A 25,235-nucleotide genomic window follows, 5' to 3' on the forward strand; every position below is an offset into this window, starting at 1 on the left:
GTCATGCTTTAGAAGGGCTTTTGTTCTTTCCCCAGATGTTCCTTGCCTTCCAGCAGTGCACTGCACCACTGACTAGTACCTGACTTAAGGTGCCTTTGTCTTAACATGTCATCATCATCAGCAAGTGTGTTAGCTGTATCTGAGTAGGCAGCATTCTCACTTCTGAGTCAGAAGGCCATCGGTTCAAGTGCCACTCCAGAGGCTTGAGCACAAAGCTCAAGCAGATAGCCCCACTGCGGTAGGACCCTGCTGTCTTTCCCGATGAAACATTAAACCAAAGTCCTGTCGGCCCAGTTGGGTAAAAGATCCTATGGTCGCTGTTTCTAGAAGGGCAGGGAGTTCTCCCCGGTGTCCGAGATCAATATTTGCCCTGTGTTATTGGGTCCAGTTCTGGGCAACGCACTATTGCAAGGATGTGAAGGCATGGCAGAGAGTGCAGAAAAGATTCACGAGAGTGGCTCCAGGGATGAGGAACTTCAGTTATGAAGACAGATTGGAGAAGCTGGGAGAAAACAAAGCTGAGAAGAGAATTGATAGAGATATTCAAAATCTTGAGCAGTCTGGACAGGGTAGATAAGGAGAAACTGGTCCCACTCATGAATGGATCGAGAATAAAAGGACACAAATTTAAAGAAATCTGGTGGAGACAGGGTCAATCGAGTGGTTAGGATCTGGAATGCACTGTCTGAGAGTGTGGTGGAGACAGGGTCAATCGAGTGGTTAGGATCTGGAATGCACTGTCTGAGAGTGTGGTGCAGACAGGGTCAATCGAGTGGTTAGGATCTGGAATGCACTGTCTGAGAGTGTGGTGGAGACAGGGTCAATCAAGTGGTTAGGATCTGGAACCCACTGTCTGAGAGTGTGGTGGAGACAGGGTCAATCGAGTGGTTAGGATCTGGAATGCACTGCCTGAGAGTGTGATGGAGACAGGGTCAATCAAGTGGTTAGGGTCTGGAATGCACTGCCTGAGATTGTGATGGAGACAGGGTCAATCGAGTGGTTAGGATCTGGAATACACTGAGTGTGGTGGAGACAGGGTCAATCTGGTGGTTAGAATCTGGAATACACTGTGAGTGTGTTGGAGACAGGGTCAATTGAAGCTTTCAAAAGGGAATTAGACTATTATCTAAAATGTACGAATGTGCAGGGTTACAAGGAGCAGGCAGGAGAATGGCACTAAGTAAATTACTCCTTTAGAGAGCCGGTATAGACACGATGGACAGAACAGCCTCTTCCTGTACTGGAACAACTCTGTGACTAAAAAACAGATTATCTGGACATTCTCAAAATTGTTGTTCATGGGATCTTGCTCTGTGTAATTTGGCTGTCAAGCGATGGCTTGAGGTCATGAAAGGCACAATATAAATGCAAATCTGTCCTTCTTTATGAAAACTATACTTACCTTAATATTGAGTGTGGAGGTCAGGAACTCCAACTCCTGTTGGACCTCAGCGCAGACCGGGAGCGGGCTGACATGCACAGATCTACATTTTAACATTCCTTGGGCCCAGTTGAGGAGGAAAAACAGTGCGAAACTCTGGGTAAGGTGATTGGGAGTATGGTGCCATAGAAGACAGGTGTCCCAGGCAGGGGCCAGGCCAAAGAGGAGAGGGGACAGGGAGAGGTCCCAAAGAGGAGAGTACCAAGAACAGGAAAAGGTCCCCGTTCAGTTAAGAGAGCAACAGGGAAAAGAGGCTCCCATCACAGAAAATGCTGCTGGGGCAAAGATACCCCTTTGGAGCAGGTGCGTTCTGTTCAGCTCAGCCAAAGATCTGAAGCTGTGCTGGCGAGTTGGTGCTTGAGTGCAATCTCAGGTATCTGGGAGAACAGAATCTCAGGGTGTGAGATTGAAACTCTGCAAGGTGGGCTGTCATTGCTGCCATCCGACTCTGGTAATTGAAGAGTAAAAGCCCTGAAGATCCAAGGAGGTAGCAGAGGGTTGGTGACTTCCTGCTGCGGGCCATTAGCGCAGTGGCATTCTGTTCAGTGCAGCTGAAGTTGTGCTTGTAACTTGGTGTTTTAGTGCATACTCGGGAATCCAGGGGAACAGAATTGTGGAAACCCTGTGCGGTGGGTCGCTCTTGATGCTGTCCAGGTTGAAGCGAATTTTGGAGAGAATTCCCAGATTAGATCTTTGAAAGTGAAGAAGGGAATCCCTTGATGAAGGGACAGCGTTTCAGTGAGAATGGTTGAGTCACAGTGTTTACTGACATCTGGTTGAGAAATCAGTGGACTCTCTTTTGGCTGCATCTGTCATTTATTGTGCAGTGTGTTGCACTTGATCACAATTTACCTGAAAATTCACATGTACCTCACACTCTGACACTTGGGGGTAACATAAGATAGATATTGTAAATTGCTTTATCTTTCTGACCTTGTCTAGTAAAGTTTATTTTTGCTTGTTCAAAAACCATAGAATCTTGAGGCTTTATTCACTGAACAAGTTCTTGAATCTCAACTTTGTCTACTTTGGACTTTGACCCAGCGACAGTGAAGGAACGGTGATATATTTCCAAGTCAGGATGGTGAGTGACTTGGAAAGGAACTTCCAGGTGGTGGTGTTCCCATCTATCTGCTGCCCTTATCCTTCTAGATGGTAGTGGTTGTGCATTTGGAAGGTGCTGTCTAATGAGTTGGTGAGTTCCTGCAGTGCATCTTGTAGATGGTACGCACTGCTGCTACAGTGTGTTGGTGGTGGAGGGAGTGAATGTTTGTGGATGTGGTGTCAACCAAGCAGGCTGCTTTGTCCTGGACAGTGTCAAGATTCTTGAGTGTCGTGGGAGCTGCACTCATCCAGGCAAGTGGGGAGTATTCCATCTCACTCCTGACTTGTGACTTGTAAATGGTGGACAAGCTTTGGGGAGTCAGGAGGTGAGTTACTCATCACAGGATTTCCAGCCTCTGACCTGCTCTTATAACAACAGTATTTATATGGCCAGTCCAGTTCAGTTTCTGGTCAATGGTAACCATCAGGATGTTGATCGTCAGGCGTTCAGTGATGGTAATGCCATTGAACATCAAGGGGCAATGGTTAGATTCTCTCTTCTTGGAGATGGTCATTGTCTGGCACTTGTGTGACGCAAATGTTACTTGCCACTTGTCAGCCCAAGCCTGGATATTGTCCAGGTCTTGCTGCATTTGGACGTGGATTGCTTCAGTATCTAAGGAGTCACAAATGGTGCTGAACACTGTGCAATCATCAGTGAGCATCCCCACTTCTGACCTTATGATGGAAGGAAGGTCATTGATGAAGCAGCTGAAGATAGTTGGGCCCAGGACACAACCCTGAGGAAATCGTGCAGTGATGTCCTGGAGCTGAGATGACTGACCTCCAACAACCACAACCATCTTTCTTGTGCTGTGTATGACTCCAACCTGTGGAGAGTTTTCCGATTTCCATTGACTCCAGTTTTGCTAGGGCTCCTTGATGTCACACTCAGTCATATGTGGCCTTGATGTCAAGGGCAGTCACTCTCACCTCACCTCAGGAGTTCAGCCCTTTTGTCCATGTTTGAACCAAGGCTGTAATGAGGTCACGAGTGGTCCTGGTGGAACCCAAACTGGGTGTCAGTGAGCAATTATTGATAAGTGCCGCTTGATAGTACTGTTGCTGACTCCTTCCATTACTTTACTGTTTTACTGATGATCGACAATAGACTGATGGGGTGGTAATTGGCCAGGTTGGATTTGTCCTTTTTGTGTACAGCACATACCTGCACAATTTTCCACATAGCCTGGTAGATGCCAGTGTTGTAGCTGTACTGGAACAGCATGGCTAGGGGCACAGCAAATTCTGGAGCACAAGTCTTCAATACGATGGCCGGAATATTGTCCAGGACCATAGTCTTTGCACTATCCAGTGCCCTCAGTTATTTCTTGATACCATGTGGAGTGAATTGAATTGGCTGAAGACTGACATTTGTGATGCTGGGGACCTCTGGAGGAGGCCGAGATGGATCATCCACTCTGCACTTCTGACTAAAGATTGTTGCAAATGCTTCAGCCTTATCATTTGCACTGATGTGCTGGGCTCCACCATCATTGAGGAGGGGGGTATTTGTGGAGCCTCCTCCTCCAGTGAGTTAATTGTCCACCACCATTCACCACTGGATGTGGCAGGACTGCAGAGCTTAGATCTGATCCATTGGTTGAAGGATTGCTTAGCTCTATCACTTGCTGCTTTAGCTGTTTGGCACGCAAGTAGTCCTGTTGTAGCTTCACCTGGTTGACGCCTCATTTTTAGGTATGTCTGGTGCTGCTTCTGACATGCCCTCCTGCACTCTTCATTGAACCAGGGTTGATCCCCTGGCTTGATGGTAATGGTAGAGTTGGGGGATGTGCTGGACCATGAGGTTATAGATTGTGTTCGAGTACAATTCTGCTGCTGCTGATGACCCACAGCGCCTAATGGGTGCCCAGTCTTGAGTTGCTAGATCTGTTTGAAATCTATCCCATTTAGCAGTGGTAGTACCACACACTATGGAGGGTATCCTCAATATGAAGGTGGGACTTCGTCTCTACAACGACTGTGCAGTGGTCACTCCAACCGACACTGTCATGGACAGATGCATCTGACACAGGCAGGTTGGTGAGGATGAGGTCAAGTATGTTTTTCGCTCTTGTTGGTTCCCTCACCACCTGCTGCACACCCAGTCTAGCAGCTATGTCCTTTGAGACTCGGCCAACTAGGTCTGTAGTGGTGCTACCAAGCCACTCTTTGTGATGGACACTGAAGTCCCCCACCCAGAGTACATTCTGCACCTTTGCCACCCTCAGTGCTTCCTCCAAGTGGTGTTCAACAGGGAGAAGCACTGATTCAGCAGCTGAGGGAGTGTGGTACGTGGTAATCAGCAGGAGGTTTCCTTGCCCATGTTTGACCTGATGCCATGAGACTTCATTGGCTCCAGAGTCAATGTTAAGGACTCCCAGGGCAACTCCCTGGCCAAGGATCATAACAACTGTCAAAGGGGAAAAAGTGTTTGATAGAGGAACAGGAAACTGAGCTTCACAGGAAGCAGTTTTATCAATGAAGATGAGGAGATCTGTAGTGTTAGGCCTGACATTACTGCTGGCGGTAATAGCAGACAACCGGTTCAGTTCTTCCTAAGACCTTCCTCTCTATCAAGTACTCAACCTTATTGTGATCCTTGGCTGTATGGTGAGATTCGGTTAGGGACCAATAACATTTTATTTAAAGTAGGTAAAGTTTGAAATTCAAGAAGCTTGCTAACCAAATAAAGCCACAAGAATCCATGGTTTTGGAACAAACAAAAATAAACTTTACCATACAAGTTCAGGAAGATAAAACAATTTATAATAGCTATCTTATACTCTAACGTTCAGGTACATGTGAATTAACAGGAGAACTGAGGTCAAACACACACTACACAATAGATGACAGATGCGAGCAAACTCGATTCCATGGATTTCTCAACCCACCCCAATCTTCCGTCACATAGTGAACCAACCGATCTCACTGAAATTTGGTCTTTCTCACAAAGGTTTCCAATCTCCTCATTTGAAGATCGCGCCTTGGGATTCTCTCTGAAAGTCGCTCCCACTTGGATGGCTTCAACAATGACCCATCTCACATGGCTTCACTCTCACCTTCTGAAATTCCTTGCCCTCGGATTTCCGAGCACACTCAAACATCACCTGACAAGCACGGTTTCAGATCTTCAGCTGTGCCAAGCAGGACACCGCTGCTCCAAAGGGGTACCTTTGCCCCAGCGGCCCGCAGTATGGAGTCACCATGCGCCAGCGGCGTTCTCAGATCTTCAGGGCTCCTCTCAAGCCCACTTTGTTCAGAGTCTGCTCCCTGCAGCTCTTTCTCTAATTTGGAGCCTACATCTCTGCTCCCTTCTTGTAGCTTGAATTAATGGGGCCTATTTCTGTCCTGTCTTTTACCTTTGCCTGGCACTTCCTTTTGTGGCCTTTCCCAGTCCCCCTGCCTGGTTTGGGACCTCTCCCTGAGACTCTTATTAAGACCATAAGACGTAGGAGCAGAAGTAGGCCATTCGGCCCATCGAGTCTGCTCTGCCATTCAACGAGATCATGGCTGATCTGATAATCCTCAAATCCACTTTCCTGCCTTTCCTCTATAACCCTTGATTCCCTTACTGATTAAAAATGTCTATCTCAGCCTTGAATATACTTAACGGCCCAGCCTCTACGGTAAAGAATTCCATAGTTTAACTACTCTGTGAGAGAACGCTCCATAACAGGTCACCTGACCTGGGTTTTCATGTCACTTTCTCTCTTCTGCACAGGGTCAGTCCTGGACCTGAAGAATGAAAAATAACTGACTGTGCATGCAGGAGAGGTCTGAGGATCATAGGGAACTCCGAACTTCAGACAAAGGCAAGTTCAGGTTTCATCGCAACCTCTTGTTAAAACATTCCTCTATCCTCCTGCTGGTGTTTATTTTAAATGTGCTAACACCTCTTGTAAGCAAGAGAGAGCAGGCGAGTGTATAAATACTCAACAGCCAGCAGTAATTTCTAAACTCGTGGAGTCATGAGCATTCACTGTTGAACATTAAGGAGAGGGATACTGGGACATGATTACCACTATTAACTTCAATCCTCCCTCCCTTTCCAATCTTGTCCTCCCCGGCTGACCTGACCAATACTTAATCCATAATCAACATTGTTAAAGAAGCTGATTATCAGTATCATGCATTCCTGTGCTGTGCACATCCCCTGCATCACAACAGTGACTACACCACAAAAATGTACTTTGTTGGTTGTAAAGTGCTGTAGGATATGCTGGGGTCACAAAGAGACAAGAGATGAGAGAGTGGGGGTGACAGGCGGAGTGGGGGGGGGAGAGATAACATAATTCAAAACCACATCTAAAAGAAAACTCCTTAAACTTTGCAGAGATCCCCCATTCGAAACAGGAACAAGTAGAAATCTTTAATTGTGATTTTCTTTTATCTCTAAGTTATATTTTCACATATGAACCACTCTTCAGATATGAAGTCCAATGATGCACTTTATACATTCTTAGAAATCATCGAGGGGGGTGCGGGGGGGAGGAAGGGATGCAGATTTTCTTTGTTCGATGTTTGGTCCAAACGGAAGGAAATAGATTGATAACGTTAGACAGATCAGTCACAGAGAAAATACTCTCTTCCCCAGCCGACAAATAGCACCCAGACAACAGGTCAAAGAATTAAAGAACTTCATGACCAAGAGTAAAAAAAAAATAAACAAAAGGATGGATGCACAAAAATGTTTGGCGCAGTCATTAACCATTTGGTTTGGGAAGGGGGAACCAGGCAGACATACTCTGAAAATGAGAGCTGGGTCATTCAGGAAAGCAATCGGAAACACTGCGCAATGGTGAGAGTTCTCACCCATAAAAGGCTGCAGGCGCTAGCTCAATTAATAATTGGTAGGATAGGGTTTGAGTATCACTCGTGTGAGAGAGAGAGAGAGAGAGAGAGACATGCTGCCTGACCTTTTCATCTTACACTCAACGGGCAAAAGGAAGAACGGCAAATTTCAAGCAATCACAACAATTGATATTACAGGAGAAAAGGGCGCTGACGGGTTTGGCAAGTCGACTCATTTCATGACCAAACATTAAAAAAATACTAAAAGAATAAATACGCCAAAATGTTCTTGTTTGCTTTTAGAGAAGTCAGCATCCATTTGACGAAGGGGGAGAGCCTAGGACACCAGGTCGACTTGCCAACCAATCAGCACCCTTTCCTCCTGTAGTCTAAATTGTTGCGATCCTTTGAAATTTGGTATTCTTGAGTTTGTCCTGCTGAGTTCAAGATGAGTTCTGAGTTCTGGTAACATCTCTCTCTCTCTTCAGCAATCATTTTAAAGCTGAGATCGATATATTTTTACTAGACGGGGGCATTATGGGGCATGGGACCAAGACAGGGAGATGGGAGTTCAGATAAGGATTCACCATGGGCTCTATGAATGGTGGAACAGGCTCAAGGGGATGAACAGCCTCCTCCTGTTTCCACATTTTGAAAGATACTTTGCCCATTTGAAGAGGTTTTAAACAAAAGAGGTTCCACTCTGGGAGACCGGTCATTACAGTTTAGTCGTCAAATAAGTATTAAGGTAAGATCTATACTGAAGGTCCAAGTACACCAACAATTAACCCCATTCTGACATTACGGACAAAGTGGGTGGGGGAAGGGGGGTCAATTTTAACCTAACCCGCTCATCAGGAAACTAACAGCATTGCAGCCAGAGCTGGTTCTACAGTCTGGACCCCTCTAGTGAGGTTCATACTGAGCAGAGTATAAAATCACTGTTCCATACGCTCCCCTGCAAACACCTTGAAACGAGCATATAATCAGACACTTACAATTAAACATGTCAGCAAAACAGTTCACCATGTTTCTGAGGTCGGGTCAAAGGATAAAGCAAGAGAGCAACGTTTCAACAGAAGGAGGGGGGCTCGTTTTGCTGCAGCAACCTAACTGGGCTGGGTCACCCTCCCCTGATGTAAATACTACGCAGGAAGATCCCAGCACCACAGCCGATCAGAAATGAGTTCATCTGTTATGTCCCAGGGCTGGGGTAGGGGGGAGGGCAAAATTCACCTTCAGGAGCCTAATTATTATCCAGCCAACCCCTTGAGTGTCGTGTGTGTGTATATATGTCTATATATAAATGCATAGGGGGAGGGGAGGGTGGTGGGTACTGGGCAAAGACAGGGCAGTAGTGCCCATCGCCACACGACTGATCCATGGCCAGTTTGAGCAAGGTGCCAGGTCGTGTCGAGCAATTGTGGATGAAAAGCCAGAATCTGTCAGCAAACTGGGGGAAAAGGTTCAGAGAGCACTCAAATCAGTGAGAAAGAACAGCCGCCCCGCACCCCCCCCCACCCCACCCCCCCCAGAAGATTTTAAGATTGAATAAAGAGAGTCGTTACAAACATACACCATATATGAAGCTGTAAGCAAGTCCTGTCCAGGAGCGCTCCCACTTTCGAGGTGTTGCCAGCCCTCCAGGGTTATCCTGGAGTCTCTCAGGATTCAGGATAAACTTGCTCGATACTGCTGCAAGCAACACTGGGAGAAAAACCACAGGGGCATTGAAAAAAAAGTGAGTTATTCCTTTGTTTCAATGCTTTGAATTATTCATTACGCTGGGGGAGAAAAAGGCCGTTTGACAGTCTATCCAATCAGACAATGAAGAGTCTTCATTTTTAAACTGGTGAAGAAGATGAGGCATCGAGATAATGACCCTGTCTGGAGGCAAATGGCAGAAGGGGACAGACAGTTAAAGGACTCACCCATCTGAGTCACGTAATGTTGCACCAGGAACATGTCTAAGTCTAACTGCAAGGGCAGTCAACCAAAGGCTTGGCAAGGTTATTGATGGCATATTGAAGCCCCATGAAGAGAGAGAGTCTAGGCAAAAAGGAGAGAGAGAGGTGACAATAAGGCGCCAGGGGGAGGGAGAGAGATAGAGAGACTGGACAACAAGGAGAGAGAGAGAGAGAAACTGGACAACAAAGAGAGAGAGAGAGACTAGACAACAAGGAGAGAGAGAGACTGGACAACAAGGAGAGAGAGAGACTGGACAATAAGGAGAGAGAGAGAGAGACTGGACAACAAGGAGAGAGAGAGAGACTGGACAACAAGGACAGAGAGAGAGAGAGACTGGACAATAAGGAGAGAGAGAGAGAGACTGGACAACAAGGAGAAAGAGAGAGAGAGAGAGAGAGACTGGACAACAAGGAGAGAGAGAGAGAGACTGGACAACAAGGAGAGAGAGAGAGAGACTGGACAACAAGGAGAGAGAGAGAGAGACTGGACAACAAGGAGAGAGAGAGAGACTGGACAATATGGAGAGAGAGAGAGAGAGACTGGACAACAAGGAGAGAGAGAGAGAGACTGGACAATATGGAGAGAGAGAAAGAGACTAGACAACAAGGAGAGAGAGAGAGACTGGACAACAAGGAGAGAAAGAGAGAGAGACTGGACAACAAGGAGAGAGAGAGAGACTGGACAACAAGGAGAGAGAGAGAGACTGGACAATAAGGAGAGAGAGAGAGAGAGACTGGACAATAAGGAGAGAGAGGGAGACTGGACAACAAGGAGAGAGAGAGAGACTGGACACAAGGAGAGAGAGAGAGAGACTGGACAACAAGGGGAGAGACAGAGAGACTGGACAACAAGGAGAGAGAGAGAGAGACTGGACAACAAGGAGAGAGAGAGAGACTGGACAACAAGGAGAGAGAGAGAGAGACTGGACAACAAGGAGAGAGAGAGAGAGACTGGACAACAAGGAGAGAGAGAGAGAGAGAGACAGAGACTGGACAACAAGGAGAGAGAGAGAGACAGAGGGGGACTGGATGAGGGGAGGCTGAGACAACAGGACAGGGACCTCAGCTCTTTCAGATTCTCCCTAAACTATGCCACAAGGAAGGAATCGTTCAACCAGGGAAAGCTAGATAAACATGTGGGAGAAAGGAATCTGCATTTCGGGTGAGATGAAGAGGGAGGGGGCTCATGTGGAACATCATAATTGGCCTGAATATGACAGGCTGAGTGGTCTCTTTCTCTGCTCTAAGACTCAAAAAAGAAATCGCCAATGCTGCAACTTAAGGTTTACCTGGCGCCTTTTTTTTTTTGACTGTCCGTATGTGCAATGCCACCTCCGGCCCATCAGCCCAGGTGAGTGAAACATGGCGACATCAAAACGTGTATGTTTCTGAGTAACTCAGCAAAACAAGGGGTGGGGGCAAGTATTCTCGAGGTGGTAACTTGTAACGTGGTCCAGGTTCCTGCAATGGGTAGATTACTCTGGTTAGAGCGCAGGGAAGCCCAGCGTATCCGGGCCTAAGGGCTAATAGAAATGGAAGCCTAGGCTCTTCCTCAAGTGAGCAAAACTTCAGCGTTGAATGTACAGCGACGTGCAGGGCTGCTGAAAGGAGACACGCTCAGATATCCACACAGGAGACTGCAAAGGGACATTAACAGGCGTAGAGCTCTTCCAATGTAGAAGGGTGAGCTGCAAGCTTGTGTGATTAAAGACATGTCCAGAGAATTGTCTAGAGGTGATAAACACAGAGGCTAAAGTGGCACCAAGTCACGCGGGCTGCAGGAGTGTGTCGGGTTCAACTCCTCTGTGGCTGTACTGAGTTAGCAGGAATGAGAATAAGCCTGGCGTTCAGGGAGGAGTGGGCTGGAGAAGGTGAAAGAGGAGCATCACCAAGGTAGCCACCACTACTGCCTCAGCCACCAAACACTGTGCAAAAATACCAGCTGTGAAGTGCCAGCGTGTGTGGTGGGGGGTGGGGCGAGGGGGGCGGGGGGGAATGACCACAGTCATCCACAATGCCCCTCAGAGTCGAACACTCAGCCGACACCCACCCTTCAAAGCTCACCAATGCACAATGGCCGTCAGGTGAGGTACTGGAGGGGGACAGAGGACCCAGCGCCCACAGGAGAGGAAAGGAACAGGAGCGAGCGAGAGAGACGGAGGGACCGGGGAAGGGAGTAAGGGAACCCAGGCAGTCAGGACAGGGAGTCTTCCGGACGAGCAGCCGCTCAAATCTCACTTCAGACATTTAAAAAAGGAATCATTGCAACTTCAGATCCAGCCAAAGGCTAAAAACAGTCCCCTTGGATCCTCAAAAGGTCAACAGAAAAATACGCAGGACGGGTAGAATCCAACAGCTCAGAGCCAGTTTGGGAGCTTGTTAGCAGCAGCAGAACCTCGAGGGTCTCATGACGCGGAGCATCAGTCCACGGCGCAACTCCTTTTGTGTTGCTCATACTGGCCTGTCCTGTCCCGTCCCTCTACAAGGACCAGGGCAGCATGAACTCGTACGATGGCAGTGGTGTACAATGCGTGGCGTCAAAATTCTTCATGTGCTTGTGCGCCTGTAACACAGAGAGTGGTAGCCGTGAACACAGGGGTTCTCAACCTTCCCTTTTAACCTTCTCATGTTAAAGGCGTGTTCCAGAGGGTCCGTGGGATTCAAGTATTTTTGTGCGCGTAAAAATGACCCACAGCATTAACTTGTGTTTCACTCGCTCTTGGAACTTGCTGCCAATGCTGAACAAGGGGGCATTAAATTAAGAATTTATCTGTATCTGGTATTTATTGCATGCACTTGCAACAATTTCCTCCTATTCTTCATCATTTATCTTGCTCTTGCTAACTTAGTTGTGATTTTGGGGAGTGTTATTGAAGTTGGTAGACTGTCAACGACCAGATACTGTCACCTTGACAAGACAGCAGACCAATGGCCATAAGCCTCTGTTGTCAGGCAGCAGTTTCCATAACAGACCCAGGGAGACAGTGGTGTAGTGGAAATAGCACTGGAATAGTAATGACGAGGCCCAGGCTAACGCTCTGGGGACATGGGTTCAAATCCCACCACGGCAGCTGGTGGAATTTAAATTCAATTAATAAATCTGAAATATAAAGCTAGACCATGACAACTATCAACCAATGTTATAAAAACCCACCTAGTTCACTAATGATCTTTAGGGAAGGAAATCTGCCCTCCTTACCGGGTCTGGCCTGCACGTGACTCCAGAGCCACAATAACTGCCCTCTGAAATGGTCTAGCAAACCACTCAGTTCAAGGGCAATTAGGGATGGGCAACAAATGCTGGTCTTGCCAGAGACACCCACATCCCATGAAAGAATATATTTTTAAAAAGTCATTCAGCAATGTTCCTATAGCAGCTACAGGAATTTATTATCTGTGGCCAACTCCTTGAAACCGTCTCGCTGACCCCTGCATCAACATACTAGCTCGGAACCCCATGGCATGGCTCTTGGATCTAGAGCACTTTTATCAATTTTTTTAAAAAACTGCTTAACTGGTTTCCCTCCCCCCCCCTCATTAAACAGCTCAAAGTTTCAAAGTGGGTACAGCTATCAGGAAAGATTGAACACACTGAGGCTGTTTTCTTTAGAAACAAGAATACTGATAAGTATGAAATTATGAATCCGTTTGATAGGGTAGACTCAAGGAAAATATTGGCACTTGTGGGGGAGTGCAAAATTAGAGGGTCATAAATCTAAGAGAGTCACTGACAATCCAATAAGGAATTCAGGATAAACTTCATTTCTCAGAATGTGGCTAGAATAAGGAACTTGCTACTGCATGGAACGCTTGAGGCAATTAGCATAGATGCATTTATGGATAAGCTAGAAGCTAAGTGCGTGAGGGAGAAAAGAATAGATGGATATGTACATGGGGAGAGATGAAGTAGGGAGAGAGAGAAGGCTCAAATGGACACTAGTAGGGGCATGTTGGGTTGAATGGCCTGTTTCTGCACTATAATATTTCATGTAAAACGTGCCCTTTAGCACAAGTCTGGAAGGATGGAATGCACAATTATCCAGTCGAGGAAAAGAGAGTTTTCTGTTTCCAATGCCCCTTGTCTGACTTAGCTCTGATTTTAAGCTTCTTCCCCTCCTGTGCTGCATCTGCTTCAGTTGTGTCAGTGTCACAGGCTGATTTCCGTATTCCACCAACATTCATACGGGGAGGTCCAGCTAAACCAGGCATGACCTGCTGAGATGATAGTCCTGATAGTGAAAACTTAAGAAATGGAAATAATTTAAAGATGGGTCTGTGACTATTTCCTTTGGCAGCTTGTTCCATTGTGGGATTGTCCCTGGGAAGATTGTTGCTACACTGTCTTGGTCTTTCTAGTTTGTGTGGAAGGTCAGCTCGTGTTTTGCCAGTGCCGGAGGGCACCAGGTACTTGTTTCACTGGTCCATTCCATATTTTATGGAACACGCTCCCTCTATTTTCTCCCTCCTTTGCTGTAGTGATCCCCAGTCCAAATCTTTGATCCAGGACGTGACGCTGCTGGATTTCCCATACTGATTTGGGCTACCCTGCACTGCTGACCCTAATCCATTAACTGCTTTAAACACCTCGATCAGATCACCTCTTTCAGCAGCTGACATAGGAACCATAAGAAGCGACTTGCAACAGTACTGGGCTTCCTCAGCTCCGGCGCTTGGTCACTCACCAGGAACATCGCCAGCTGTCTTCTTCCTTCTGTCGTCATGTCTTCCCCTAAGAGCAAAAAAAAAAAAATTTTTTAAATAAAAGCATCAAGAAGATAGCGAGACCAACACAGATTTAAAAAAAAAACCCTCAGGTTCCCCAATGGCTTTAGGAGTAAACAATATGGCTGCACCAAGTCACCACCTTGCCCCCCCCACCCCCTCTCCAACCCCGCTCACCCCCACACCAGGACCACCCCAGGTTCAATCCCTGGCTCTGTGCCAAGCTGGCTGAGCTCCATCGGGACAACCCTTGGACAATTTGGTCAGATTCAGCGCTCCTGGGTCAATGGAGTTTAAAAAACCTTCACCTTCAATCTCTCCAACCCCAATCCATTCTGCAACACTGCACAGGGGCACAAGTGGAGGAGGAACACTGGAGAGGGTGCACTGACTAAGTACAGCAGGTACACGCTGAGAAATTGCGCATTTGGACGATTTTTAAGCCAAGTGGCCACTCGGACATTTTCACATTAAGAGCCCATTCCTGCATTTGAAATAAATGCTGTGCGTCCGAGTGTGAGAAAGCCAGCGTTAACATTCCCATTTAAAAGCAGAGAGAGGCTTGCATTTATTTATCACCTTTCAGGACCTCAGGATGTCCCAAAGCAGGTTCCTTTTTGAACTGTAGTCACAGTTGTAATGTAGCAAAATAGCCCACACTCCAGTTTAGGAGCTGATCAAAGATGCAGAAAAGATTTACTAGAATGGTGCCATCAGTAAAGACTGAACAGGCTCTTTCCTCAAGAAAAAAAGATGCTGAGCGAGTGACCTAATCAATGTCTTTTTTTCTTTATTCTTTCATGGGACATGGGCATCACTCGACACCATCCAGGACAAAGCAGCCCTCCTTGATTGGCACCACACCCACAAACATTCACTCCCTCCACCACAGTGTGTAGCACAGTGTGTACCATCTACAAGATGCACTGCAGGCATTCACCAAGGCTCCTTCAACAGCACCTTACAAACCCACGACCACTACCATCTAGAAGGGTAAGGGCAGCAGACACATGGGAACACCACCACCTGGAAGTTCCCCTCCAAGCCACTCACCATCCTGACTTGGAAATATATCACCGTTCCTTCACTGTCGCTGGGTCAAAATCCTGGAACTCCCTCCCTAACAAAACTGTGGGTGTACCTACACCACATGGACAAAATCCTGGAACTCCCTCCCTAACAGCACTGTGGGTGTACCTACACCACACGGACAAAATCCTGGAACTCCCTCCCTAACAGCACTGTGGGTGTACCCACACCACACGGACAAAATCCTGGAACTCCCTCCCTAACAGCACTGTGGGTGTACCTACACCACATGGACAAAATCCTGGAACTCCCTCCCTAACAGCACTGTGGGTGTACCTACACCACATGGACAAAATCCTGGAACTCCCTCCCTAACAAAACTGTGGGTGTACCTACACCACATGGACTGCAGCGGCTCAAGAAGGCAGCTCACCACCACCTTCTCAAGGGCAGCTCGGGACGGGCAATAAATGCTGGAACAGCCAGCGAAGCCCACATCCCGTGAATGAATTTTTAAAAATTGAGGAGAAACTTCTTTAGCCAGTAAGTGATGAGAAGATGGATCTCGCTATCATGTGGTGTGCCTCAGGCAAACAGCACATGTGCAATTGAAGGGAAAGCTGGATAAAAAGAGAAGACTTGCATTGATCCAACTCCATTCACAGCTGAATGTCCCAAAGCGTTTTATAGCCAATAATTTGGGGAGAGGGTGGTGTGGTGGTAATGTCACTGGGCGAGTAATCCAGAGGCCCAGGCTAATGCTCTGGAGACATGGGTTCAAATCCTATGATGGCAACTAGTGGAATTTAAATTCAGTTAATAAATTTGGAATATAAAGCTAATCTCAGTAATGGCAACTTGTAAAAACCAATCTGGTCCTTTAGGGAATGAAATCTTCCATCCTTCCCCGGTCTGGCCTACATTTGACTCCATATCCACAGCAATATCGTTGACTCTTAACTGCCCTCTGTAATAACCTAGTAAACTACTCAGTTCAAGGGCAATTAGGGATGGGCAACAAGTGCTGGCCTTGCCAGTGACACCCACATCCAAAGAAAGAATAAATAGATTCAGTAAATCGGTTATCACTTGGGCTTGCAATGTAGCTCACTTATACTTGCTAGAAGCTACATAAATTCACACGCAGGGCCCTGTCCTCTGTAAACAAAAAGAACAGCTGCCTTTTCAACTAACCAGCAGTGGGGGCAGCGGTTCCCTGGGGCATTCCCCATGGCAATGCCTCAACCAGAGTTGACTTGTCTGGTTTGAATTTAAACAAAACCTTGGGGATAAATGTTGCCTGCTGCATTCTCCATGGCGACACCTAGACTAATCAGAGTCCACTTGCCAACCAATCAGCACCCTTTTTAGGTTGGATAAATTGCTGTTCCCTTTGAAATTTGGCATTCTTGTGATTCTGTCCTGATGAGTCCAAGATGGGAATCTTCGACAGCTTGTCTCTTTTTACAGCAATAATGAAGTACTTCTGAAAGGCAGTCCACACTGTTGTAATGCAGGAATGAAGCACACGAGGGGAGGTGGGAATATAAGGTTATGCTGATAGGATGGGATGACATCAGGTGGAAGGAGGCTCATGTGGAGCATAAAAAGCCAGCAAAGGCCAGATGGGCCAAATGGCCCTGATCCTGTGCTGTAAATGCTGTAATGGTTTCAGACGCTGCACTCACCGACGGTCCAGGGGAACTCTCCTCCATGCTCCAATTTGTAGGACTGCAGAACGGAGGTGCACCAGTCGTCGTCCACCTCGTAACGACTGTAGAGAGCGGCTGCCAAGCAAAACACGGAAATCCAAATGAGAAGCAAACCAGCAGTTTCACACACTTGAGACCCAGTCTCCGAAAAACCCCTGCGTTTATACAGCACCTTCCAAACCAAAGCACTTTACAGCCAATGAGTCACTTTCCGAAGCATGAGTTGTTGGTGCAACACAGGAGACCCAGAAGCCAACACGCGCACACAGCAAGATCCCACAAACAGCATGGAGAAATGACCAGATCATCTGTTTGGGGGATAAATGTTGGTTTCAGGACAGTTGCTCTTCTCTTAGTCACCTCCAGACCCTATCGCCCTCCAGGATATCTGACAATTCTGGACTCTCAAGCATCCCTGATGTTTAATCATCCCACCATTGGTGACCATGCCTTCAGCTTTCTGGGTCCCAAGCTCTGCAATTCCCTCCCTATGTACCTCTGCCTCTCTACCTTGCTTTCCTCCTTTAAGACACAACTTGACTAAGTTTTTGATCACTTGGCATAATATCTTACGTGGCTTGGTGTCATATTATGTTTAATAACGCTCCTGTGAAGAGCCTTGGGATGTTGTATTACATCAAAGGCACTGTATTAATACAAGTTGCTGCTGCTGTTGTTCTTGGGAGCAGCTTTAACATTCCCTTGAGGTGGCATCAGGATTCTAACGTTTCATCCAAAAGACGGCATTTGTGGCAGTGCAGCACTCCCATCACACTGCACTGGGGGTGTTAGGAACATAGGACTTAATAGCAGGAGTAGGCCATTCAGCCCTTCAAGGCTCTGCTCCCCCCATTCAGGTTGAGATCATGGCTGATCTGGTTGTGGTCTCAACTCTACTTTGCTGACTGTCCGTTGAACCTTTTGAATAAAGGGGAACCTGTAGATGTGGTGTACTTGGATTTCCAGAGTACTACGGAATGCTAGTCAGGAATACGTGCTCCTGTCTCTGGAGTGGGACTCAACCCACAAGCTTCAGACTCAGTACAAGTAGTTTAGCTGAGATAGCTCATTTGAAACAGGACATGGCTAACAGTTTGCCTCAAAACCCAGAGTGATGGGAGGGATAGGGGCTGGGGATTTGTTTAAAAAAAAAATCAATTTTGCTCCTGGGCACAACTGGATCTCAGGTCCCTGGTGCCAGCAGTGAGAGGGGAGGAGGCGTTCCTGCATCATCTCTATTCTGCTGCTGCTGACAGAGGTTCTCATACCCAGCCATGCCACGTATAGCCTGTCCTCAGCCTGTTGTCAATGCATTTCGGAGCTGGCCAAGAGATGTGCAAAGGGAGCTTAAGCACAGCAAGAGTTTCAGATCTGCCAGCCCTCACAAACAGGCACCTTGTCCTCATTACCTTACTGCCCTTGAGACAACATAGTGGGGCTGAAGGAACCCGATACCTCAAACCCCAGCACCATGGAGCCGTGCTCAGTTAAGCTGAGATAATGCACGGGAAGACCACCACCTCCAAACTACGCTTCAAGTCACTCACCATCCTGACTTGGAAATATATCACCTTTCCTTCACTGTCGCTGGGTCAAAATCCTGGAATTCCCTCCCTAACAGCACTGTGGGTGTACCTACACCACACGGACAAAATCCTGGAACTCCCTCCCTAACAGCACTGTGGGTGTACCTACACCACATGGACAAAATCCTGGAACTCCCTCCCTAACAGCACTGTGGGTGTACCTACACCACATGGACAAAATCCTGGAACTCCCTCCCTAACAGCGCTGTGGTTGTACCTACACCACACGGACAAAATCCCGGAACTCCCTCCCTAACAGCGCTGTGGGTGTACCTACACCACATGGACAAAATCCTGGAACTTCCTCCCTAACAGCACTGTGGGTGTACCTACACCACATGGACAAAATCCTGGAACTCCCTCCCTAACAGCACTGTGGGTGTACCTACACCACATGGACAAAATCCTGGAACTCCCTCCCTAACAGCACTGTGGGTGTACCTACACCACATGGATAAAATCCTGGAACTCCCTCCCTAACAGCACTGTGGGTGTACCTACACCACATGGATAAAATCCTGGAACTCCCTCCCTAACAGCACTGTGGGTGTACCTACACCACATGGACAAAATGCTGGAACTCCCTCCCTAACAGCACTGTGGGTGTACCTACACCACACGGACAAAATCCTGGAACTCCCTCCCTAACAGCACTGTGGGTGTACCTACACCACATGATCTAAAGCGGTTCAAGAAGGCAGCTCACCCCCACCTTCTCAAGGGCAACTAGGGATGGGCAATAAATGCATGGCCCAGTCAGCGAAGCCCACATCCTGTGAACGAATCAATTGACACCCACTGGTCTTGCAGCTCTGGGTCTTCCCTGCCTTACAGAATGGCGATGTCCAGAAGGAGGCCATTCAGTCCATCATTCCTGCACTGGTTCTTTGAAAGGATAACCCAATTAATTCCACCCCTATCCCTTTTCTCCATGACTTTGCAAATCTTTCCCTTTCAAATATTTATCCAACTAACCCGTTGAAAGTTATTGTTGAACCTGATCATTCCAGATCATAGCAACTCGCAGTGAAATTCTATTTTGTCCTCATCTCGCCTCTAGTTCTTTTAACAACTACCTCAATAATGTGTCCTTATCTAACAAGCTAAAATTAGACAAAGATAACACATTTTTTTGGCAAGAGTTGAGTCATAAACCCACGCAACCCAAACGAAAAGCTCCCCTCTCCCAACAGAAGGGTGGACAGCAGGTTAACTCTCACTACAGGTAATAATGTGAACTTAGCTTACTTTCCTGGAGAGGGTTCGAGGCACTCAGCCACTCTCGAACTACTCGGACTCCTTCCTCTGCCATCACCTTGGGGTACCTGGTATTGCAATTAAAAAGGTTTAAACTATGTCAGTATGTAACGGTTAATGCAGTGCACTGTTCAAATTCAATTCAACAATTGATATTGTACCTTCATTACAAAGAGTATTACCCATTGACCACATTACACCTTCATTACAGGGAGAATTTCCTGGCCGACCACATTGCATCTTCGTTACAGGGAGAAAATCACACACTGATCTACATTACACCTTCATTACAGGGAGATTATCACCCACTGACCCATATTACATCCCTATTACCAACAGCTGTTACTCACCGATGGACATTGTGCTTTTTACAGGGGAACTTTAATCCACTGACCCACTTGTAATTCTACTGATCAACTCTCCTACATTCAAGTCTAAATCGTTTATATATACCACAAACAGCAAGGGACCCAACACTGGTCCCTGTAGAACCCCAATGGACACAGGCATCCAGTCACAAAAACACCCCACTGACCATCAACCTCTGCTTCCTGCCATTCAGCCAATTCTGGATCCAATTTGCCAAATTGCCTTGGACCCCATTGGTTCTTACCCATGTGGGACCTAACCAAAAGCCTTGCTGAAGTCCAAGTAGGCTACGTCAAATGCATTGCCCTCATATACACAACTAGTCACCTCTTTGAAAAATTCAATCAAATTGATCAGACATGACCTCCCCTTAACAAAACCATGCTGACTGTCCTTGATTAATCCCTGCCTCTCCAAGTGTAGATTAATTCTGTCCCTCAGAATTGCTTCCAATAGTTTCCCCACCACTGACTGGCCTGTAGTTCCCTGATTTAACCCTTCCTCCCTTCTTGAGTAACGGTACCACATTGGCTGTCCTCCAGTCCTCTGGCACCTCTCCTGTGGCCAGAGTTATTGAAAATTTTTGCCAGCGCCCCTGCTATCTCCACCCATGCCTCACTTAACACCCTGAGATACATTTCATCCAAGCCTGGAGATTTATCTACTTTTAAGCCTGCCAGACCACTTAGAACCTCCTCCCTTTCCATGCTAATTTCTTTAATTATATCACAGTCCTTCAGCCTGATTTCCATACCCACATCGTTCCTCTCACTTGTGAACACCGACACAAAGTATTCATTTAGAACCCTACCTATGTCTTCCGACTCCACACACAAATTACCATTATGGTCCTTAATGGGCCCTACTCTTTCCCTAGTTATCCTCTTGCTCTTAACGTACTTGTAAAATAACTTTGGATTTTCCTTTATTTTACCTGCCAATGTTATTACATGCCCCCTTTTACTCTCCTAGTTTCCTTTTTATGCTCCCCCCTACACATTCTATATTCCTCTAGGGCTTCTGCTGTTTTGAGCCCTTGGTATCTGCCATAAGCCTCCCTTTTTCTCTTTATCCAATCCTGTAAATCTCTCGACATCCAGGGTTCCCTGGATTTGTTGGTCCCACCCTTTATCGTTACTGGAATATATTTGCCCTGTACCCTCCCTATTTCCTTCTTGAATCAGTCCCACTGCTCTGACACAGATTTACCTAAAAGTAGCTTTTCCCAGTCCACACTGGCCAAATTATATCTGATCTTATTGAAATCGGCCTTCCCCCAATTTAGAACTCTGATTTCTGGCCCATCCTTGTCCTTTTCCATAACAACCTTGAATCTAACCTTGAATCTATCATCACTATCTGCAAAATGCTCTCCCACTGATGCCTCTACCACTTGCCCCGCTTCATTCCCTAAAATTAAGTCCAGGACCACCCCCTCTCTTGTAGGACCTCCTACGTACTGGCTTAAAAAGCTCTCCTGGATGCATTTTAAGAATTGCACTTCCTCTAAACCTATCACACTATGACTAACCCAGTTAATGTTGGGGAAGTTGAAATCCCCCACTATTACTACCCTATTATTTTTATACTTCTCTGAAATTTGCCTATGTATCTGCTCCTCTATTTCTCTTTGACTGTTTGGGGGCCTATAGTACACACCCAGCAATGTGTTTGCTCCTTTTTTGTTTTTCAGTTCTACCCATATGGATTCATTTGAGGAGCCTTCTAAGATGTCATCTGTCCTTACTGCTGTAATTGATTCCTTGATCAATACTGCGATACCCCCTCCTCCTTACCTCCTTCCCTGTCTCGCCTGAAGACCCTATATCCTGGAATATTCAGCTGCCAATCCTGCCTTTCTCTCAACCATGTCTCGGTGACAGCAATGACATGATACTTCCATGTGTTAATTTGTGCCCTCAACTCATCTACCTTATTCATCAGACTGCTTACATTAAAATAAATACCATCCAACCTTGCCAAACTCCATGTGCCTTAACTGGCCTACAATTTCTATGCCTTCCAGGCTCACTTGCTCTCTTTTCCAATTTTGGCTGTGCATCTCCCCTTGCTAAACCTCCTCTCAGGATCCCACCCCCCCTGCCAAATTAGTATAAACCCTCCCCAACAGCACTAGCAAACCCCCCCATCCCAGTTCATGTGCAACCCATCCGTCTTGTCCAGGTCCCACCGCCCCCAGAAACGGTCCTATTGTCCCAGAAACCTAAAGCCTTCCCTCCTGCACCATCTCTCCAGTCACGCATTCATCTGGACTAACCTCCTATTTCTATACTCACTAGCGCGTGGCACCGGAAGTAATCCAAAGATTACTACCTTTGAGGTTCTGTTTTTTAATCTGCTTCCTAGCTCCCTAAATTCTGCTTGCAGGACCTCATCCCTCTTTCTACTTATGTTGTTAGTACCAATATGTACCACGATCTCTGTCTGTTTGCCCTCCCCCTTCAGAATGTCCTGCAGCCGTTGAGTGACACCCTTGACCCTGGCACCAGGAAGGCAACATGGCATCCTGGAGTCATGTCCACGGCCGCAGAAATGCCTGTCTGTTCCTCTTACTATCGAGTCTCCTACCACCATTGCTCTTCCCCTCTTTTTCCTCCCCCCCACTGTGCAGCTGAGCCACTCACAGTGCCGTGAGTGTGGCTGCACTCCCCAGAGGAACCGTCACTCTCACCGTTTTCCAACACAGAAAAACGGTTCTCGAGCGAGCGTGGTTTTGGTTTTGGATTGAAGGCGGCGCAGGTTGAATAATTTTGTGTCTGGCTGTTCCGTGGGTAATTTGCTGGAGCTGAGGTGCAGAATTGCAACGAGGAAACTGTACAAGTGTCATTGCACCACCCTGTTCGACACCAGACGTGACTACATTGGGACCCCTGGTGGTTCTGTCGGTGAGGATTATGGCTTGCCTGTCATCGTGGAGTAGGTGGAGGATCGTGACAAGTTTCTGAGGGCAGCCGAGTTTTGGCAGCCATGAGCCTTTGCGGTTGACAGAATCAATGGCTTTTGGGAGCCTCCTCTCGATGAAGGCAGACGTAGACAGTGAAATTCACCATCGCCTCCAATGTACCGACTCAGTCTTCGACTGGCTGAGGAAAAGAGTATTTGAGGACCAGGATCTCAAGCCCAAGACTAAAGCCATGGTTTACCGGGCAGCAGTGACCACTGCGCTCCTACATGCTTCAGAGAGTTGGACAACCTACGGCAGGCACCTCACTGGAGAAGTGCCAACAACGGGGCCTTTACAAGATCCTCCAAATCCGTTGGTGAGAAACATGGTCCAACAACCAACCTGTCCAGCCTTGAGGCGCGAGTGACTCAAAACCAGCTCCGCTGGGTAGGGCAGGTGGTTCAAATGCCTGACACCAGACACCTGAAGAAACTGCTCCACTCACAACTCGGCCATGACAGGAAACTCCCAGGAGGGCAGGGAAACATTTTAGGGATGTCCTCAAAGCATCCCTGGAGAGGTCGGACATCCTTGCCGACTCACGGGAGACCCTGGCGCGTGACCGACCAAAACGGAGAAGGTTCATTCGGGAAGGCACCGAACACGTTGGCGGAGTTGGTCGGGAATACGCAGAGGAGAAGTCGAAGCGCAGGGGAGAGCGCACAAACCTCCAAGCACCTCATCTGCCCGACCCTTCATGCACCGCCTGCCCTGCATGCGGCAGAGTCTACAGATCACGCATTGGATTGGTCAGCCATCTCAGAACCCATCGAACCAGAGTGGAAGCGAGTCATCCTCGATCCCGAGAGACTGCCTCAGGAGGAGGAGGAGGAGGAGGAAGAGGAAGAGGAGGGGGAGATTTACAGCTCATGCCTGCCATCTAAAGTTAGCAGCGTGCTACTGCAATTACAGAACACCACTGGCCAGATAGGGAACTCGTGTTAATTTTACCGAGTGCAGGACAAGACATGAATAGCAGCATAGAAGATACACTATATTCTCCAGCATCTTTCGAACAGTTGATGCTGCCAGCAACTCTAATACCACACAGCAGGTGCTGCAATTCTTAATACTCAGAGTGGTGACCAATTGGAGAGGTGAAATCTTTACTCCTTTGTGAGTCACAACCGGACTACTAATTTCTAAATAAAATAGTTCATCCAAGATATTTAAATCCAGTAGGGAATTAAGGAGAAACTTCCTTACCAGAGATAGCTCTGAATGTGGAACTCGCTACCTAACACACAGTGCGGCTGAGATGAGTAATATGGATGCATTTAAGGAGAAGCTTGATAAGTACATGCGGGAGGAAGGAACAGAAGGATATACTAATGGAGCGCAGTGAAGTAGAGTGGGAGGAGGCTCCTGCGGAGCACGACCACCAGCATGGACCAGATGGGCCGAGTGGCCTGTTTTTGAGCTGTACATTGTATGTATTTCTATGCAACTTGCATGGAGATAAAAATGTGTGGGGAGTGTGTGTGGGGGAGGGTGGAGAAAGGGGGAAGAGAGAGGATTAATGAGCCATCCCAATGGTTTAGCTGGTACAGACATAACCTCCAGCTCAGCCTACAGCTGGGTTCAGCCAGGGCTGAGGGAGGAGGAGAAAGTCCGCCAGCTTGCTATCCAGTGACCCCCTGTTGAAGCACACACACAGGTGCATATTGGACGAGTCGAGCGTCGGGCCCAGGTAGCGTTGGTTGTCATGGTCAAACAGCTGCCAATGCTCGCTATTTAGTCTTGTGTGTAAACAGCCACCATTGAGTGAGTGAGTGAGGCATCAGTGGGGGAAACCCAGGCATTGGAACAATCGTGCCTGCAGGGGGGTGGTGGGGTGGGAATGAAAACAGAAACGGGTCAATAGCTAAGGGAGAAAATGCCAAACGCCGGTCCGTTACCTGAACTGGAGGAGCTTCAGGAGAAGGTCATTGCCACGGTTCGACATGATATCTTCTGGAACCCTGAGAAGAACAGGATAGAAAAGACAGCTGGTAAAGGCGCTAGATAAAGACAGTTGTTGTCTTCCCGATTCCCATTTCTCCCAGGTTATTCCCAAGGATTGGGCGAGACCGGAAATGTCATGTGAACACCGCCTCCTCCAAGTCAGTCACATACCACCCAGACTTGGACTGATACCCCATGGTCCTTCCTCAGCGCTGGGAACTCCCGACTTAAACAGCACCTTCACCACACGGGCTACAGCAGTTCAAGAAGGCAGCCCACCGCCATCTTCTGAAGGGATGGACAATAAATGCTGCACTGCCAGCAATGCCCACACCCTGAGTATGA

General features: G+C 47.4%; 1 protein-coding gene across 2 annotated transcripts in view; it reads right to left on the reverse strand.

Annotated features, from left to right (window-relative positions):
- Positions 1-11,282: 11,282 nt before the first annotated feature.
- abhd16a (abhydrolase domain containing 16A, phospholipase) overlaps positions 11,283-25,235 on the reverse strand; it is a 67,870-nt gene continuing 53,917 nt past the window's right edge. For both annotated transcript variants that reach the window (XM_041213529.1, XM_041213528.1), the window contains 5 exons: positions 24,845-24,907; positions 19,604-19,680; positions 16,746-16,844; positions 13,989-14,035; positions 11,283-11,869 (listed from right to left, as the gene is read on the reverse strand). In XM_041213529.1, coding sequence (XP_041069463.1) covers positions 11,786-11,869; positions 13,989-14,035; positions 16,746-16,844; positions 19,604-19,680; positions 24,845-24,907 — 370 coding nt within the window. In that variant the 3' untranslated portion in view covers positions 11,283-11,785. The remainder of the gene's footprint in view (positions 11,870-13,988; positions 14,036-16,745; positions 16,845-19,603; positions 19,681-24,844; positions 24,908-25,235) is intronic.

The sequence above is a fragment of the Carcharodon carcharias genome, chromosome 19 (assembly GCF_017639515.1).
Source record: "Carcharodon carcharias isolate sCarCar2 chromosome 19, sCarCar2.pri, whole genome shotgun sequence".
NCBI classification, from domain to species: Eukaryota; Metazoa; Chordata; class Chondrichthyes; order Lamniformes; family Lamnidae; genus Carcharodon; species Carcharodon carcharias.